An 18,901-nucleotide genomic window follows, 5' to 3' on the forward strand; every position below is an offset into this window, starting at 1 on the left:
GTTAGCGTATTCTGGTCTGGGGTGAGCAGACACAGAGCGGGACTGGGTCCACGCAGTGGAGGCTTTTCCATCTGCCCGTCACCGGGTGAATTTGGATGTGCTGGTCATGAGGTGGTCTGCAGGAACAAGCTCCAGAGCTTGTGTGGAATCTCTCCTTCTAGGGCACCCCCATTCACTTTGGGGGGATGATTCCTCTCTTAGCAGTTTTGGAGCCCTGTGTTGCTTCAGTCTGTGTAGAGGATGGAGGGTTCTGTAGTGTCACCAAACGAGCCTTTTATCCTGGGTTTTTGCTGCTGCTGTGAATTTTCATTCATTGTCCTCACAGCTCGAGGCCCTAGCCCTTGCTCTTTCCATTAAATGATAATTCTTTTCTTCCTCACTCTCTCTTGACTTTAAATTGCACAGTTACCAAAGGCTTCCTGCTGTACTGATTTATTGGCTGTCTCAACCATTTTGTTGGGAGTGTGTGTTTGAGGGATATATTGCTGTAGGGTGAGTATGTGACACATCTGAGGTGGTGCCACAGGTGACTTTAAGGTCAGTGCCTCTCCTCTCACTCTCCCGAGGCACGAAATAAAGTAGGAGGTGGCAGGGCAGGCTCCTGGCCAAAGGCTTTTAGGAAGGAGGTTAATTTTTAGAGTAATCTTTGTGGAGTGCTTTTATTTGAAGTTTACAAATGATGTAGCGCTATCATTCCCAGGCCTTCCATCTCTGCCTCATGGGGAGACTTGTTTTCTGTTAAGGAGGGTGGGAGAGTTTGTGAAATGCTGTTTTAAGAGATAAAATTCTTGGCATTGTTTAAAAGTAGGAAGGAACTAAAGCTGTGGAGGGGGGGAAATCCTTGTGGAAATCCCTGTTGCTCTGTGGGATCAGGCTTTGTCCTCTCCCTTTGCTCAGTGGGAACAGCAGTGCTTTAGGAAGGAGACAAATTCCCTGTCAAGACAGGGAAGGCTTAATCTTACAGATCAGCTCTTTAAACCTCCTTTGGAAAATGTGCCCCAGGGAGGATGATGTTCAGCCTCTTTGAGGAGCAAGAGATAAAGGTGTAGGGAGGAAGGGGGAGAACATGCCACCTATTTCCCAGGGAAGGTGAGCTGGATTCGTGTGTGTAGAATATACTTTTTTTTTTTTTTTCTTTTGGGAGCCTGCAAAGGGGTGCTCTGGTAGCACAAAGCAAGGATCTGAGCTTGAGCATCCAACGATAGGAGTGGACAGACAATCTGCCTCTTTGTAGCTGGGGAGCAGGGTGGGATGGGAACAAAAGGGAATGCAAATGCCCTTCTCTTAGGAGAACTTGCTGCTGGAGACACACATCCTACAGCCTCAAAGTATCAGGAGCACAGAGATGTTGTTGTCTCGTGTTAACTGACAGAACTTGGGGAGAAATCGGGAAAGAGGTATTTAATTTCTTACGTATCTTTCCCTGTCCCTCTCTAAACTGAGTTTCTGGATGTCGCCTGCTCACTGAATGGTTGTGCTGTCATTCTGGCCTGTGATGGAGTGTACACTGAAATGTGTATATTGCAAACATATGGTTTCTCTTTTTAACTTTCCCATCCCCCGCCCCCTTTACTCATTTTAAACATTGGTGTGTCTGCCAGCGTCCTGGATGGAGATGTGACGCAAGTTTCCTAGCACGTATATGATTTGTGGGACAAAATGTCACTGTGTTAACTGAGCTGGACTGCCTTGCCTCCTGCTTCATGTAGCCTGGAAGCCTCAAGGGTGGTTTATTGGTTGGTTGGGGTTTTTTTGAGCTCGGTCTACTCCTGTAGACTTGTGGAAGTCTTTCAGCAGGGAACAAAGAGACACCCTGGTGTGGAAAGAGATGAACCTTGCACTGGTGCTTTTAAAGGATTTAACTTGTTTCCTGATGAAAAACGTTGCTCTTTACATTTAGAGTCCAGCGTTCAGTAGATTACCAGCTCAGCTATTTTTTCACCACAGAATAAAGGAAATCCATGTGTAGTCCAACTCCTTAATTTGTGTTGGTTTTGCCTGAAAATAGCTGTGTGTGGTTTTTGTTTGACATGGATGGCTCCATACCATTTCAGTGCAGGAATTGAAAGGCCAAGTTTTTTACCTGCAAAGAGAACTTCTGTAAAACTGCCCTCCTGATTCTGGCTAATGCTAAAAAAAAGGATTACTCAGCACTGGGAATGACTCATGCCATTATAAAGGTATGGATTAATGCCTGTGTTTATTATGCCTGGTTAGTGTTGGTAACTGCTGAGTAGTCTCTTTAGGCTTAAATAACTTCTAGTACACTGAATCAAGGAACCTTGCTCAGGAGCAGAACTCTCATTTCAAAAAAGAGTAAAATGGAAGTGGGGTAGAGGAAGCATTTTATAAAGCATTTTTAATGAAATGTACCCCCAGAGTAGTGATAGTCTTTGCAGGTGGATGTCACCTCTGGAGACATCTAAATTTTCATCAAAAAAGAAAAATGTAGTCTGTGCCAGTGGTTGTGAAGGGGTTTTCCAAGCATGGATTATGTATAAATCATGGCAGTCTTCTTTTTGAATCCTGGGGGGGAAAAAAAAAATAAATTAAACCTCATGCTGCTTGTGCTGATCGGATACTTGCACATGTGAGTTCCTTTGGATTTTGTAGTTCCTGTTGGAAATGCTGGTAGTGGTAGTGAAGTTGATTGGAACTGGGTCATTCTCATTTTGCTACTTTTTTGGAAAGATGAGAGCTGTGCTGGCTGTGACTGTTTGATTTAGGAGCATCCTCTTTGCTGTGAAGTCTGTGCCAGCAACAGAAGATAAATTAGCAGTGGGAGTGTTCCCTTGCTCTATTCCTGTGCCCTTTCTCCCCTGACAGATTCCTTCATAGCGATGAGGACAGTGCAGGCTGCATCAACAGATGTAGTGGGAGTTTCTTCTCCCCTCAGAAATCAAGCTTAAATTGAAGTTGCCATTTACTGAATTATTAGGTTTTTTAATGACTACAGTTCATGTAGCTTTTGAGTTGGGCTTTGTCTCTGAACATGTTAGTCTTTTGGAGTTGAATATTTAGATTTTTAGCCACGTTCTTCCCATGCTCTACATGTGAGTGTATGTATGCCTGTGTGGGAGAAACTTTCTTTTGCAGGTGTAGAGGAACTTCTTCAAATTAAAATTTCTGCTTCCCCAGATTTTATCAAAATGTCTGTAGACACCCATCTTCTGCTTGGTAGTAGTCTCATGTACTGAAAAAGCATGGCCACTGAAAAAGAGCAGCCTGCAGGTACTTACCAGGTATGATCGAAGTCTTGGGACATAAAAAACAGGCTGGAATGCAAGGCTGTTGTCCAATGATAACTTTTTAGGTTTATTTTTTGAAGCGTCGTGTTGATTTTTACCTGTGAGTCTTATGTGCTAGCTGCAGCCAGTTTCATATGCCGAACTATTTAAAACCCATTCAAGAAAAATGATACACTCTATAAAATATAGCTGCTTGAGAACTAAATTGAGCGTTTAGACTTCAGTCTTCATGCCATATGTTTCGTTTTAGCATTTCCTCACGGATTCCCACTTTTCTCCCCCAGCCTAGCTAAACAAAATTGATTCCTACAGTGTATTCCCTGTATTCAGGCTGGTTAATTAATTTGAAGACTTTCTTTGTGTGCTCCTTTGTAAACTTTTTCCACTTAAAGTTGGTAGAAGAGCCTTTTCGTTGTTTTATATCGTGTTGAAGCTTATATAAAATTAACCTTGGGCAAATGTATATCTGTTAAAAAAATGTTAGCAGTCATTCATAGTACTTGGTCTGCTTGAGCTCTGAAGTGGGTGATGCACAGTACTGCAGATTCTCAGCTGCTTGGACATAGACAAATATATCTTGTGTATTCCTGAGAGAGACTGAATAGCCAGGTTACTCCTGCATCCAGGCTGCCTTTCATTTGAATACTTGACACATCTCATCTCTTTAAGACCTTTTATATCATCGCTCTGCTAGAATAGGGTTATATTGTGTCGATCTTCATCTCTTGGGAAGTGAAAGCAAAAGGTGTTTAGTTGTGCATGTGTCTTTGTTTAGTGTTTCTGTTGTTTGCTTGCTGATAGGAAGGAGGATAAAATGCACAAGGAAGCAGACTAAGGTTATACAGGGCCAAGTGGTGGCTAAAGAGGCTGGCTGGGAAGAATACATCGGTGTTATCAAAGCGGCGTGGCTGCTTTTCCTGATGATTTGAGGGGAGGACAGAGATGGTTCATGCTGATTTCAGCTATTCTGGGGTATTAAAACATCAGGGTGTTTCATGTGGAAGTAGTTCATGCTTTCCTGTGGTTGGTTTCTACATGGCAGTTGTTTTCAGTATTGCTGGATTCCCGGACTGATTAATGTTTAACAGTCATTTCTCAAGAATACCATTAAAAAAGTTTCAATTTAGTGCAAATATCTTGGCTAGTGCTGGGAAACTTGGATGTGCTGTGCTCCTGAGCACACCTGAGGGGTGTATATGCTGGCTGACAAATGCACGCCTGGGAGGCTTCTTCCTTCTGCAGCTGATGAAATCTTGGAGAGAATCAACTCTTCCCCAGAACATTTGTCTATTTAAATTTGGCAGCATCTATTTTATTTCTGCGTGTTAGCAGCTTGCCCATCAAGTCACTGTCTAGAGATGTAATCTTTTAATAAAAGTGGGAGCTATTTAAAATGATGGGCAGTAACACTGGTTCTTATTGCTATTTGTGTGAGTTATTCAAAACTGTATTTTGGTCAAATTTTCTTGGAAGATTTCCCCTAAAATGAACGGTATCCATCGTAAATCTCTGTAGCAGTAAATTTAGCTGTGGACATGCTAATGGAGTGCTTGTAAACTCACTGTTATTAAACTTTCTTAATAAGGAGAGACAGACTTGAGAGCTTTGTGGGTGTAGAAGAATAGCTGTTGGAGCAGTGGAATTTGACATTGCAAAATCTTTGAAATATCAGGATCCTGGGACTTTCCAGATGAGTTTAGCCAATTACCCTGTGCTCCCTTTAGAATTGAACAACTGAGATGCAGATACAAAGAACTTGGCTCTCTAAGTTGCTGCAGTTTCCTGTGACTTCACCTAAGGGAGTTCAGCCTTGACATTTCTCAAAACCCATGAAACTCCGTCTCTAGTTTTATGGCAGTCATGTGGGAAAGTCTTGGAGGCAGGCTTAGGTCCCTGGCTGACAGGCAGTCCAGGCTCTTTACCAGAAGGTCATTGCTCTTGGTGTGTGAGAGGAGATGTCATACCTCCAATGTGCAAAATAAATGCATATGCTAATGAAGGGTGCCGTACTAAGAATAAAATCAAATGTGTGACTTGAGTAAGACAAGATCATTATAACAAATGGTGTAAAGACAGCTAAATGACAACAGGGATAGAGGTACCTGGCTAGATCCATGATAATACTTCAGTATTTCTCGTGTTCCCCTTATGCATGAATACAAATGAAGAGATGGAACTTAGTGTGGGATTCTGTCAAATGTGTGATTCCTTAGGTTGGGTACATTGTGTCCGTTGAAACCTTGGTCATGTGTGGACTTCTCATGTTAATCATCACAGCCTGCATATTCCTTGTTTTTAATCAGATTATGTGGACCCATCACACAGTACAAGCACACAGGGATTTGTGGTGATCCAAGTGCTAAAAGGAAAAATCCAGTGTTTCTCTCATCCTTATTCAGTAGGCACAACATCCAGCAACTTCTTTTTTCCAGTCCTTTCTTTCATCACTCCCCAAGGTTCTTGAAGATTGTTGTTTCCTGATATGCATCACTGCATGCAGAATTTTTGCTCGATACAGATTTTCTTGCAATTAAGAGAAATTACACCCTGGAAAAAAAAAATTAGTTATGTATCAACCTCCACCAAACTAGAATCTTAACACGCCTTGCAAGAGTTTCTTAGACCTCTTTGGTTCTGCACATTGTGAACTCTGCAGGGGACAGATGTCTTCAAGTCTTCACAAATCCCATCCATGAATGAAGTAGAGAGTAAATTCAGAGCACGGATTCACTTTCTTACCAAATCACCAAATTAGCCAAATCTTCCTTCTACCTCCCATCCGTTAAAGTTTTATACAGCTTGTACTTCATGCTTGTGAAACACTTTCAAACTCATGTAACTGAGTCAAATTAAAATGCATTTTTGAGGGAATACAGAAAAGCTCTTCTGAATGAGGTTTTAATTTTTTGCCAGAATTCAGTTTTCTATTTCATCCGTTTTGGCTTGCGAGCTATTGAGTTGGGGGCAGGGGAGAAAAAAATTTCTTGTTTTGTTTCATTTCACTGTTTCATGCTAAACTGACTTTATAGCATTCTCCCAAATGAGTATTTCCTTCAGGCAGGAAACGAGCCTATGTAAATTCATCCTGGAGAGAAAAGGTATGAGCAGCTGTTAAAGAAGAATAGTGCAAGATGAAATACTTCAGTGATCATCTCTTACTGTAGTAAATTCTCCTTGGGTTTTGCCAAAATTTTACTGTTTTATAGTCATGAATGGTAATTTAAGCACAAACATTACTCTTTTTGCTGCTAGCACCTTGCTATTAATAAAGCTGTGTGGGAGGATGCTCTGTTTCCTTTTCATCCATCCACAGAATTGTTAATTAAGTTAAAACTGTAGACTGAAATTTTGACCTTGAGTACCCCACCTCACTTCTGGTGAGATCTGACTGAGCATGTGGTTTGTCCTGTGTTCTCCACAATAAGCTAGCAGAGGCTAAGAATTTAAGTTGCCCTTTGTCTTAGAGCAGAGTTAATTAACAAATTTTGCAGTTCATTAAGGGGGTGTTGTCAAGTATGAAACTGTTCTAAAAAAACTAGTTGTGAAGGTGAAATTGTATTGATGTGCTTGTGGTCAGGGTGTGACATTACTGAATCTTGTGGCAATTCAACATTATGTTTTGTGAAAGTGAAGTTTTCCTAAACATTAGATGAAAGATCTGTACTTACTGTTGGGCAGGTTGTGCATTTTTGATTTTGTCTGTTAGGCTTTTGCTCATTTTTGGTCTTCAGGGGATTTTAAGTCCATTTTTTGGGGTTACAGGGTTTGTTCCAGCTCTTCTGGAAAGGAAGTTTTGAAAACAGTGCAGACAGTGGTGGAAAATGATGGCATTTGAAAAGTGAGAGATCAAGTTAATGGCTGTGGGACGAGAGCACTTACAGAATATTTTTCTTAAGAAAATTAGGTGGCTGTGCTCAGGGCTGATACCTGTTGAGGTAAGTGGGGCAGCTGAAACAGCAGTCAGACATTTCAGGCCATCTCCAGCTTCAGGTTGGCAACACGATATTAGGTTATCTTGATGGCTTAAAAACTCATAAATTAAAGATGATGCTTCTTGTCACAGGGTAAGCACCTTTCCTGCAAATTCCCCAGGGATGGATTTCATTATGTCAATTTTCAGAACAAAACTAGAAAGCTACTGTCACTTATTTTGCTGAGACACAGAGTTAGAAAGGACTCCAAGGGTCGTGGAGTCCAATTCCCTGCTATAGCTGATGCCAAATTGTACAATCCCTATACCAAATTAATGAATGCTTGTGGTTGAAGTGGCGTGTGGGGGAATTACAGGCACACGTTCTATTAAACACTCAAACCTCTGTGTGACCCTGTCATCGCTGTATGAAACAGCTGCTTAATGGATTCCCTACAACAGTGGGAGGTAACAGTGCCTTCTCTTTTATCGCACGTGTCTGTAGCTCGATGTTTTTCTTATGCTGCTTGCTTTACATTCAGGGTATATCTGCAAGGACACTTTCCCGTGAAGGCATGGGAGAGCTGTAGCTTGGCATTTGTGCCATCCCCAAACCTTAAATGCATTGACTACAGACGCTTCTGATTTGTGATTCCTTAAAATCTCCCAGTGGAAATTGAGTCCTTTGGAAACTTGAGGTGTTATATGTCTCACCTGTAAGAACTTCACCTTCTAGGCCACTTCTTTCTGAAGCTCTTTCTGTCTCTTACCTTGTGAGGTAGTACACCAAGCAAGATGAAAGCTGAGGCTGTAAGTTCTATCCTTTCGCTAAAGTAAAAATTGTCATAGAGGATGCGAAGTGCTGTCTAATAAGTAACCCAATATGAATAGCTAAGAAATACCTTGGTGTTGACTTCCAGTGGACTGTGCTTCACTGGAAAAAGTATCTTGAGCATGAACTCTTTTCCTGTTGAACAACTCATTGATGCGAATCTTTGTTTGAACAGCTGAGAGGCTGATGGACTAGCAGCCTGAGCATAGTTACTTGTCCAGATCCTAAGGCTCAGGATGGTTCTCATTACTCTTGGTTAAAGAATGTAATTTTTAACCAGTTGGCTAATCTTGTGTGCTGAATACATTAATACACGCAGAAAAGACTTATTAGATCAATCTATTCCCTGAAAATAAAGGATAATAGTCTTCAAGAGAGGACATATCAGATACTTAAAAGCTTATTTACCTAAAATAACCACTGTACTATCAAACATCTGCACTGTAGGCAGACAGATTGTTCTGTTTAGTGGAATGCTGGCCAAATAAAATATCCTCTACAGTTGACAATTGTAGTTGAGACAGAGTTCAGAGATTAAGGTTGAGGGGAAATAAAGGAGAACACTGGCTTGGCTACTGTACTAGGGCTGTCTTTTGAGGCTTGTTAATACCTGATGACAGCCAGCATGATATTTACATTGCTGCATATACCATAAAGACAACTGACAGTGATTAAAAGAGAAGGATAAACCTTTTCCAGTAATATTGCTGTTTGGAAATGAGATGTTTGAGCCTGCTTTCCATAGTGTAGAATTAACACTGCATAGCTGCAGTGCCCTTTAAATTAGCCAGAGATGTTGGCACAAAATCAAATAAATATAATTGGTTTCAAACTGAAAATCTAATTTAGGCATGCTAATAGCATCTTAAGTAAATGTGGCAGGTCACGCAGGACTTGTATAACTGGCCCTTGGAGCTTACTCTAGTTACTGTTATGGGGAAAGTGGTCTCAAAGGTGTTTCCCGAATCACCTGGGCACCTTGTGCAACTGGAGGGTGTTTATATTTTTCTGGTGAGGTTCTGATCTGTTCCCTGCAGACTGTCAGTGTGTCAGTAGCATTTATGTCCTTTTCTTGAGGTGGGTTTCAGGTTAAATCATACTTGCTTAAAAGTATGATGGGGATAATTGAACTAATTTGGGATATCCAAAGGGCTGCAGCAGGTTAGGCATACAGTCAACAGCATCACTTTTTGGCACCCTCTCTTCCATGCTTTGGTGTTTGCAATAGAAAGGTTGGGGAGGATATAGGATGGGCTGATACTTGTCCCCTTCTCTCTGTTGATACCATCTGTGACCAGTGGCTTTTTCTCTTGTCTTTTTTTTTTTCTTGCATCTCTTGTTCAAGCATAGAGGCCCATGGCTGGGCAGCTGCAGCTCTTTGCTGTATTCAGCACTGCTTGGTGGTAAGGAGGCAGCTGAAACTGATGACTGTAGGTAAAGCAGTTCATTGGTGACATCAGACAGCAAAGTGGCCTGGTGACAGTTTTGTCAGAGATGTTGCTGGCATGTTTTGCGTGGCTAACCGTATTCTTGCCCTCTGTTCCAGCCCTGGCCTGGCCCTTGTCAGGCTGACCATTTTCTCTCCAAAACTCACTTCTGTGCTTAGTGTGTAAGGATTCCTAACTTGAATGTTTACCGAAGGTGGGAAAACAGATGACATTTTTCTGTGTTCAGTGCCTAAGAGATATTGAAAGAGTTTTGAGAGAACAATGCAGTGTGGGGTGGGGTGAAAATTTCCATAATACTCCCCTTCCTCTCTGCAGAAACTTTGGCATTGAGTTGTGCACTTTAGAGTAGCTAGATCTATCTATGGCTTAGAAATCAGAGTCACTTATTTATAATGCTGAGTTCAGTGGGATCCAGCTGAGGCAATTGCCCATCAGTTGCCAATGGCTTGGAAAATGATACTGACTTCCTACAAGTGACTAGATATGGGTTTGCATTCCTCCTTTTGAATTTCAGAACTGAGTTAAAGATCTGGGCAATAGGTCTGCAGTGTTGAGTTTCTCTGTATTGATGGACCGCTGTAGGGGAAACATGTCTAAACAAGTGCTGGCAGCACTGTATGATCTTTAGTGGCTTATCATTGCTCTCCACCACACACAGCATTAGGACTCATGAGAAGGACATTGTCTTACATGGGCAGAAACCTCTGAGCTCTGAACACAATGTGTGGTTTTTCAGTGGTGTCAACAGTGAGAGCTCTCATCAAAATGGTGAATAATTCACTGTCAGCAAGTTTATGTACAGTTCAGATATTCTGGCTGTATTTCTCATTTGATAGATGAGTTTCAGAAATCTACTGCTTATTTTCTGAAATTCTTGGAACTGCTGGATTAATGCTGGAGTATTAGTTATATGTTGGACACTGCAGGTACTAACACAAAATGTTTGAGCAAAGATTCTCAGGCTTTGGGGAGAACATGTAATTGAGTCTTAACAATCTGAATCCCTTGTGTGTGAGCACTGTTTGAAATAAATGGCAGAACTGTAACTTACTTGAGTTCTGGCTATACTAGAATAAATGACCAGAGGTTGTTACGAATACATACACCTGCAGTTTAAATGAGACAAACTCATGATTTCACATGTAATAACTGTCCTTTTTCCCATTCCTTTTTCCAATTCTTTCGTTTAAAAGTCTAGACTGTAGTCATCAGACATGGTACAAAGTAGAAGTCATTTGTATTGTCTTAATTCTGTGCCTGGGCATATTATCTCCCAATTATTACTTTTTCTCAATGTGTTGTCCAGTACATGCCCTGTGTCACCTTTAGCTTGAACCCAGCTAAGTGTTTGTAGCACTTGCCTGTGCTCACGGTAAGCCTGAAAGAGGAATGAACGTGCTGTATTCAGTGATATGAGTTATGCTGTATTGAAGGGAAGGGCGGGGTGACACTTTGACACTGACCACATGGAAATGCAGAGTTTTAGAATAATTTAAGACAGGATTGAACTACTCTTTTTTTTTTTTTTTTTTCTTTTTTAAAGGCTCTTCCTCAGAAATACAAGGTATCTACTTCCTTGTAAATGTGAGAGTCCAGCTATTAGGCCTGTCTGGAGGACTACTGTGCATGCATGGTGCAGGTGTCTTCATGTATAATGTGTACTATGTGTAGCATATTTATGCTGTAGTGTATGCTGAGATAAATAGTCAGTGGGGATTGCTGGTTTTCCTCCACCCTCTCGTACAGAGTTTAAAATTGGCTTCCTCACAACTGTTCAGTTAATCTGCTTTTGCTTTCTGGCTTTATGAGTCTTTGTTATAATAGATGATTTATTTCTTCACTGTATTACCAAACATTTCTTTCCATCTTCTCCACTCAGTATCTTTCTGCCTCTGCTTTAGATCAAATGCTGCATGACTGGAGTTGGGAGAGGGTGCACCAAGTTAAACCTGGCTTCTTAATACCTCTGCCAGGGATTTAAATAGGGAATTGTCATCTCGTGCTGTGGATGTAATCAGGAACCAGGGGTGGAAGGTGTCTGGGAGTGAGTGTGGCAGTGCTGGTACAGCTCTGGGAGCTTCCTGAGGGTAGGTGCATGCCTGCACTCCCTGTATTACTGGGGGAGGGAGCTCTACTCCCTCTTGTGACTTTGTAACTTTTTTGTTGTCTTGGCCATGGATTGATCTATTGCTGCTTTAGTTTTCCACGGGTTTTCCAGTCAGGCACAGAACAAAATCAACCGAGTTCTCCCTTACCGGTTTCGCCGTTGCTTGGTTTCTAGCAACAGCATCAGAGTTGGGTTGCTGCTTGGCTTCGCTCTGAGCAGTGCTAGAAGCACCCAGGTGATCTTCCTGCTGATTCAGGGCTATAACTTCACTTCTGGCATTGTTAACATTTGCAACACTCTTCCTGCAGTACTGGGCCCAGTAGATGACACTTTCCTGTGAGAGCTTTCTCCTCACTGTGGATGAGCAGATTTTTTTTGTCCTCTCTGTGACAGTACTAGGAATATCTTGAGTCTCATTATGAACTCCCTTTGTGCTATTTGTAACTAACTGTCAGTGTGGATTGCATCTTCCATTTTGTAGTAGGAATTTGACATGTAGTGGGGAGATGACTTGAAGAACTATGACTGTATTCAGGGACCATTAACGTTGTATTACTTTACTCTTTCTGAATTGTGGAGCCTGTGCCAGGAAGATTTTTGACAGCCAGTGGACTCTTCTTACCAAGTTCTGCTTGAGGAAGGGAGTATTCCCACTCTGTACTGAGCTGGCTACAAAATTAAGAGTAGGCTTTTTTGCTAGCTTGTTTTTAGAAGAGGCTCATTCTTTGCAAAAGGACTCTCTTCTCACCAGAAACCTCAAATAAGTTGGAGAAAATAGAGGTATAACTTTGTCTTCATGGCAGATAGACCAAATAATAAAAGATCAGTCTGAATTTGCGATCTGGTATTTAATTTCTTGTTTAATTAGATCTGTATTTGCCCTGTGCTCTGTAAGAATGCTTAAGAAATTGTATCCCCAGTCTTGTAGCTTCGTGTTTTATTATTGTATTGTCTTTGGAATGAGTTACTACAGAGCAGGACTTCCACAGCTCTTTGGCATGAGGCTGTCAAAGAGTTGAAGAATCTGGAGATGGAGGTTGCTGTCCCCATACCTGCAATGGCAGGTGTGAATATTGAATCATGTTATAAAGCATTAAAGGTCTCCTGGGCTCTGAGTGTCCTGTCTGTGTGACCTGGAGTGAGGACTGTTAATGTCATATCCTTGACCAATAGTCCTTAGTGTGTGTGTGATTCCACAGCTGGATCTTCTGCTTGTTGTTACAGATGTGTAATCCAGAAAAAGATGTGAGGTGAAGCAAACTGCCTACTTCTCTCGCTGCTTCTGCAGCTGATCACAACAGGGTGATTTCTTTGGCTGGTGTAACCAGCATGGTGTAAGACAGACCCTTTGAGAGATCATGTCAGAGCCCACAGGACATAGTTCTGAATTTTTTAACTTTTCTTACCTGAAGCTGGGTACCTGCAGCCTGAAAGCCATTGCTTGGTCCAGAGCAGCCTTGCAGGGAGTTATGTGCATTGTTCATAAGAGGAAAACCCAGGGGCACAATTATAAACAGAGCCTGCGTCACGAGCAGCTTGCTGGCACTGCACTCCAGATAGTGGAGGACGGATTCCAGATCTTGCTTAAAAATAGAGAGCTTGTGTGTGTGCTGGGGAATGGTAAAAGGAGAGGGCAAGGTTGTGCAGTGTGTTCAGCTGAGCATGGTCTAATGCTGAAGGAGGTTTGGGAACATCACTTACAGGGTCAGGCTGGGAGAGGTGGATTTCTTTAGCCTTAAGTGAGCTAAAGGGGGATGTAGTTGGTGTCCTCAGCTATCTAGTGGGATGTTATGGAAGAGATGAAGCTGGACTCTACAGAGGTGCATGGTGAAAGGCCATAGTTGTGAGCAGTGTTGGGAAATATGATTAGATGGGTGAAAAAAAGCTTTACCATGTAGGTGGTTGAACACAGGAACCGCCAAAAAGATTGTAGAAATACCTATTGTTAAAGATATTAAAAGTTAGACTGAATTTCATGCTGAGGAATCTAATCTAACTTGAGATTTGACCCTGCTTTCAGGGGGAAAGTGGACTAGAGGCCTCCAGAGGTTCCTTCCAACCTAAATTGCTTGTAATGTTCATTTGACCCTGGAAGAGTGTATTTCCTCTACGAGGGGATTTGAGACCACATTAAGATAAAGACTGATGCTCCAAGATTGTTATGGAAGGTGTCTCCTGTTGATTGAAACAGCTTTGTGAGCAACTAAGTTACCTTGTAAAGGAAATTTTGACATCTCCCAGGGCACCTGAAACTCAGTTTCCAGCAGTGGGATGGATTTAACACTGTTTTGTGGACACTCTTTCTATATAACTACTTGAAATTGCCATTGCACATGGTGGGAGGAATACTGTTATAGAGCCAGGATTTGATGTTTGTCTTGTGACCATTTGGCATGACTGTTCCCATTGCTTAAGCAGATATCTCTGCCAAAAGGACCTCTGGCTTCAATTGCATACGCCTGGGAGGAGGCATCAGTGCAATTCAACCCAGTCTTATTGGGAGAGCTGCAATGTCCTTATGTGGTTGCAAAGATTCAGTTATCTTTGGAAACAACGTGTGTATGAACATGCTGTGTCCTCAGGTCAGTCCCCTGCCTTTCCACTCCTCCAAATAGCTTTGAAATCATTGGTTTCCATTAACTTTAACAGATATCTCGGAGGGTTTGGTGGTTTTTTTTCCTAAAAAAAGCAAGCTTTGTGTAAGTTATGTGACAGCAAGTGACTGCAGAAAAGACATTCAATCTCCCTTGAAAGCTGTCAGTGGACTTCTGTGGGGTTTGTCTCAGTTTAAGAAGTTCAGGATGGAGCTCTACATGCTGAAGGTACAGGGAACTTGGATCCAGAGAATATAGGAGGAGATAACTTGGAAAATCAGCCTTCATGAACTGAGTGCTTGGGGAGTTTTTGATTGGGGTTGTTTTCATCCTTTCAGGAGTTGGTTTTATTTCAGAAAGAACTGTTTAATCATAGAATGCAAGCAGCAAGGGTTAGAAAGGGTATATTTTCCTCCTTAGGCACTGTTTCCTAAAGCAGGTCGTGACCCTCTTATGCAGGAATTTTGCAGCTGCTATCCTCAGGGTTGGAATTGCATCTGAGAGCCTACAGAGGCGAAAGCAGGGGGTATTAAACAGATCCTAATACCCGTTTGGGGTCTCTTTCCTCCCCCCAGTCCTCAACAAAATGATCTCCTGCTTTTCAGGAATAAAGCAGCAAGCCTTTGGCTGTGCCCAGTTGTCATTGTTTTGCTAAGCTGTTATGCTGGAAGAGATTAACTAGGGAGCGAATTTTCTCCGAAAGCTGATTTTGAGGGAGGCAGAGGGAAGAGCCTCAGCGCTGACCTTGATCAGAGAGTCTTGAGGTGGGGAGCAAGCATGAACTGAGCACAAGAACATTAACCCAGTGCTGCCCACAGCGTTGCAGCTGAGCAGCAAGTGGGACTGCACTTGGCTCTGATAGCAGCAGATTTGTGTCTGCTGGGAGAGTTGATTTATCTAAGTTGTGCTACCTTAGCATGAGCTGCCATTGTGTTGGGGTTTTTTTGCTTCTCATTGAAAGTGGTTCATAGCAGCCAGGGAAATCACTTTTCTCCCCACTTTTCCCTTGCCTGCTCCTAAAGTTTAAAAAACTTCCTTTTTAGGCTTTTTCTTTTTCTCTGTATTGGTGTAATCATCTCTATCTATGCCTGTTTTTACTTAGCAATGTCTTTAGTATCCTTGTGGCACTTCTCTCCTTTCCTTCTCTTGCCACCCTGGAATTTCATCAGCTAATTGTATGGCTGCAAAGCCTGAAGTGGCCGTGTTGCTATGTTTCCTGTACTCTTCAAAGAAGCATGGAAACCCGTCTTTGTTTGGTCCCAGAAGCACGGCACACTGCTGCTGCTACCAAAGAGCAGCTTGCTTGTGGCACATCGTGCTGCAGCTTGGCTTAATCCTGGCTTGATACGCTTTTGAGATTTCATTGTTTCTCTATAATTAAGTGCTACAGAGGAGCTGAAAGAAATGACGAATTAGCGGGAGAGGGGGGAGTGGGGAGAGCAGGTGGTGATCGAACTGAAGAGAGCTGCCAGAAAAGTAGGAGCAGCAGGGAATTAAATGGGAGGAGTCTTGAGTTCGGATGATTCCCTGCCATGAGCCCAGAAGGATTTAGTTTGGGATTTTATTAATGTTCAAATAATGCCATACACACATAACACTTCAGGTCCCTGTAGGCTGGGGCATTGTCCAAACATTTAGTGAAAAGCAGTTTTTGCCCTAAAGTCCTAATGAGCATTGATCAGTCAGGCTCAAGGAGTGGGAAGGATCTGTAACATGCATGGTCCTGCTTCTAATTAGTCTGCTTCTATTGTTTCTGGTAGTAACATCTTAAAAAACATAAAACACAAAGCCATTCTTTGTAGTCACTTCTATAAAACCCTGGACTTCATTGTTGTCTTGTGAAAGATTTGGTCTACAGTAGTGGTATCATGTCTCAATTTTAAGAAGCGTCCCTGCCAGTCATGCTTACACCGACTGGGTTTAACTGGCGCAGAAATCCCAGTGCATCATGTTGTGGGGGGGAAGCAGGTGTGTGCTGAAGCCATTGAGCATCCAAGATACCCAGAAAGAGTCTTTGAGCCCTGATACTCTTGTGTTGATGAGGACTGTGCCGGTAGCTTTAGAGATGAGAATATGCACTGCAAAACTAACTGAAGAAGGAAGAGCGTTGTGTCTCTTACTATGCATCAAGACATTCAAAGAAAGAAATCGTAATGCAGGTGCTTTGAATGTGTCAGCAGCAGTGTTTTTTCTGTGATCTTACTCTTTCCAAAGGAATGATACAGGCACGAGTGTTTGGGTTGGATTTTTTTGGTTCTGATTTCTGGAAGACTATTGGTGTAAGGAGACCAGCAGTGCTAGGAAATGCAAACTCACTTCTCCTGCCTTTTGTCACCACTTATGTAAGCTCTGCTGTCTTTATCTTGAGACAGTTTATGTGTTTTGTGTGTGTTCACTTTTTTCCCCCCAAAGAAACAGCAGAAAAATGCAGGAAAGCAGGTGCTGGGTAGAGAGGAGCTGGTCAGTGCAACACAGGCTTCCCTGTGAGTGGGAATGTGTCTGTGCTGGAGCTGCTGCTTTTGTGTTGGAGTCCTGCACCTGCTACCTGCCAGGCAAGGTGACCACAGGGAGTGTATGTGGAGGATGCCTTTTGGGATGTTTGTTTCTTGCTTACTGTTGTGTATTTCAGCCTTGCTTCTGGCAGTCCAGCCAATCTTGGATGTCAGATCTTCCTCTCCCTGCTTTTTCTGAGTACTTTTTGTTAAATGTCTGCCTAGACTCTTCTATCATCTCCATCTTTTGCTCAGGACCCTGCTTATGGCTCCCAAACTTCATTTTCAGAGTCCCTTGTAAATATTCTTGCCCCTATTGCTATCCTTTTCTTCCACCTAAGCGTCTTCTGGTAACTTTATTTTGCCCTGTACTATGAATAGTCTCTGAAGAGTACTATGCGTGCAAATTCTTTAAAGGTTCTTAAAAACCCACTTGCTTCATGAAATAGTGCAGCTTTAGCAACTTTGCTGTTTTGTATTCCACACATTGCTGCCTTCTGCTGTTAAAATGTAAGCTCTTCAGTGCAGAGAATCAACTGGTAAGCTGATGCTGTTGTCCAGGGTACACCTGCAATGCCATATGAAAGTGAAGTGAAACTCCTGTAGCTCCACTGTAGCAGGTACCAGTTGAAGATTAGAAGAGCAGAGTCCCACAGTTTAGGACTTTGTAATTTATTTCAGTGTGACTTTGGATGGAGCAGTTTTTCCTGTGTCTTTCAGGGCTGGATTTCAAGGTCTTTCCCCCACCTGGCACTTTATTCCAGTTCACTGTGACTTGGTGCAACTTGCTGCAAGAAGGCTCTGGATGGTCGTTGTAGGGAGCTTCTGTAGCCTTTGTTTGAAGATGAGACTGAAAGCTTTTGCCCCCAGTTTATCCAAACGTACTAGAAAAAAAAAGTTTGCAAAAATGTGCTTGATGTGTAATGCAGAATCTAGACGTCGTTTTTATAGCGTTAAGAATAGGAGAATCTTGTAAAATAGGTGTGTTATTCCTAAATATAGAATAGCTGTTCTCGTCTCCCTCATCAGCCCGAACAGGCTCAAGAGTCATGCCTGGGATAGTGAACAAAATAGCTGTGGGTTTGTTTTTGATAGCTTTTTTTAAGATATTGGCATATTGGCAATAGGAAGTTCTTGAGCTATTTTCCACCTTTCTTACCTTCTTTTTTGTTACTTGGAATTTAATCCTTTCTAGCAAAGAGTATGAGTGTGGGGAACCAAGATGAAGGTAGAAAGTAAAGTAACAAGGTGTCCTACTAATGAGATGTGAATGTTGCAACTATTTCTGGAGGCCAACAAACAGGAGCTTAACATCAACTAGATTTTAAGTCTCACTGTTGCAAACTCTTTTTGATATCAAAGGATACGATATTGTTGAGCAGTTTAAATCCAGAACTCTTAGCCCTACTTCTAGGAGTTCGAGCAACTGTACATTAAAATGTGGTATTTTTTTCCCTATTGGAATTTAAACATTCTCTGGCTGTGGTTTTCAACCCAGACACCGACGAGGTGTGCTACTACATAAGAACTGGAGCTGAACAGGCTTGAATGAAACCTATGCCGTGTCTTTGCATAAAATGAGAGACAAGAACAGCAATTAGTATGCAAAAATATTTGAAAAATCTCATTAGTGTTGGTAGTAGGTAATGTGGCTTGTTTTGACACTTTGGGTGAACACATCAGGTTAAAAGTCTCTTTGACCTTGGTGGCCTTTCTTTTAAAGCATAGGTGAAGAATCACTTTTATGTTATAAGTAAGCTGCAGTCTGGAGGTGGGTTTTTTTGTCTGCAGAGCTGTAATGATCCCTGCAAGGGATCATAAAGATCCACTTGTTTTTGTTCAGTTAGCGCAGCAGTTCGATGTTGCAGCTGAGCTGACCCAGTAAGTTGCATAGGCCTGGAACAGGGAAGGCCGGTGGAGTTGCCTTCACTGGGTTTTCACCTTGCACTGCTGCCTTTACTAACTGGCACTTGTAGTTTTGTTGTCTGACGTCCCTTTCTTTCCTGTAAAATGTTGCTAACTATCTTTTTCACCCACAGGGAGCGGAGCTACTGCAGTGGTGCAGGCAGCCTTCTGCGCTCCAAAGAAGGAGAAGGTGGCAATTAAACGGATCAATCTTGAGAAGTGTCAGACGAGCATGGATGAACTCCTGGTATGCAATCAAAATTGTCTGGAGAGTTGTATTTCAGCTGGCATAATCTCTGTTTAAGTGCCTTAAACAACTTTTCTTGAGGTGGAGAGGAGACTTGACTAATTTCACTAAAGGCAGT

General features: G+C 42.2%; 1 protein-coding gene across 3 annotated transcripts in view; it reads left to right on the forward strand.

Annotated features, from left to right (window-relative positions):
• OXSR1 (oxidative stress responsive kinase 1) overlaps window positions 1-18,901 on the forward strand; it is a 93,865-nt gene that overhangs the window by 882 nt on the left and 74,082 nt on the right. For all 3 annotated transcript variants that reach the window (XM_074899860.1, XM_074899858.1, XM_074899859.1), the window contains exon 2: window positions 18,671-18,783. In XM_074899860.1, the coding sequence (XP_074755961.1) occupies window positions 18,671-18,783 (113 nt within the window). The remainder of the gene's footprint in view (window positions 1-18,670; window positions 18,784-18,901) is intronic.

Source organism: Athene noctua, chromosome 2 (assembly GCF_965140245.1).
Source record: "Athene noctua chromosome 2, bAthNoc1.hap1.1, whole genome shotgun sequence".
NCBI classification, from domain to species: Eukaryota; Metazoa; Chordata; class Aves; order Strigiformes; family Strigidae; genus Athene; species Athene noctua.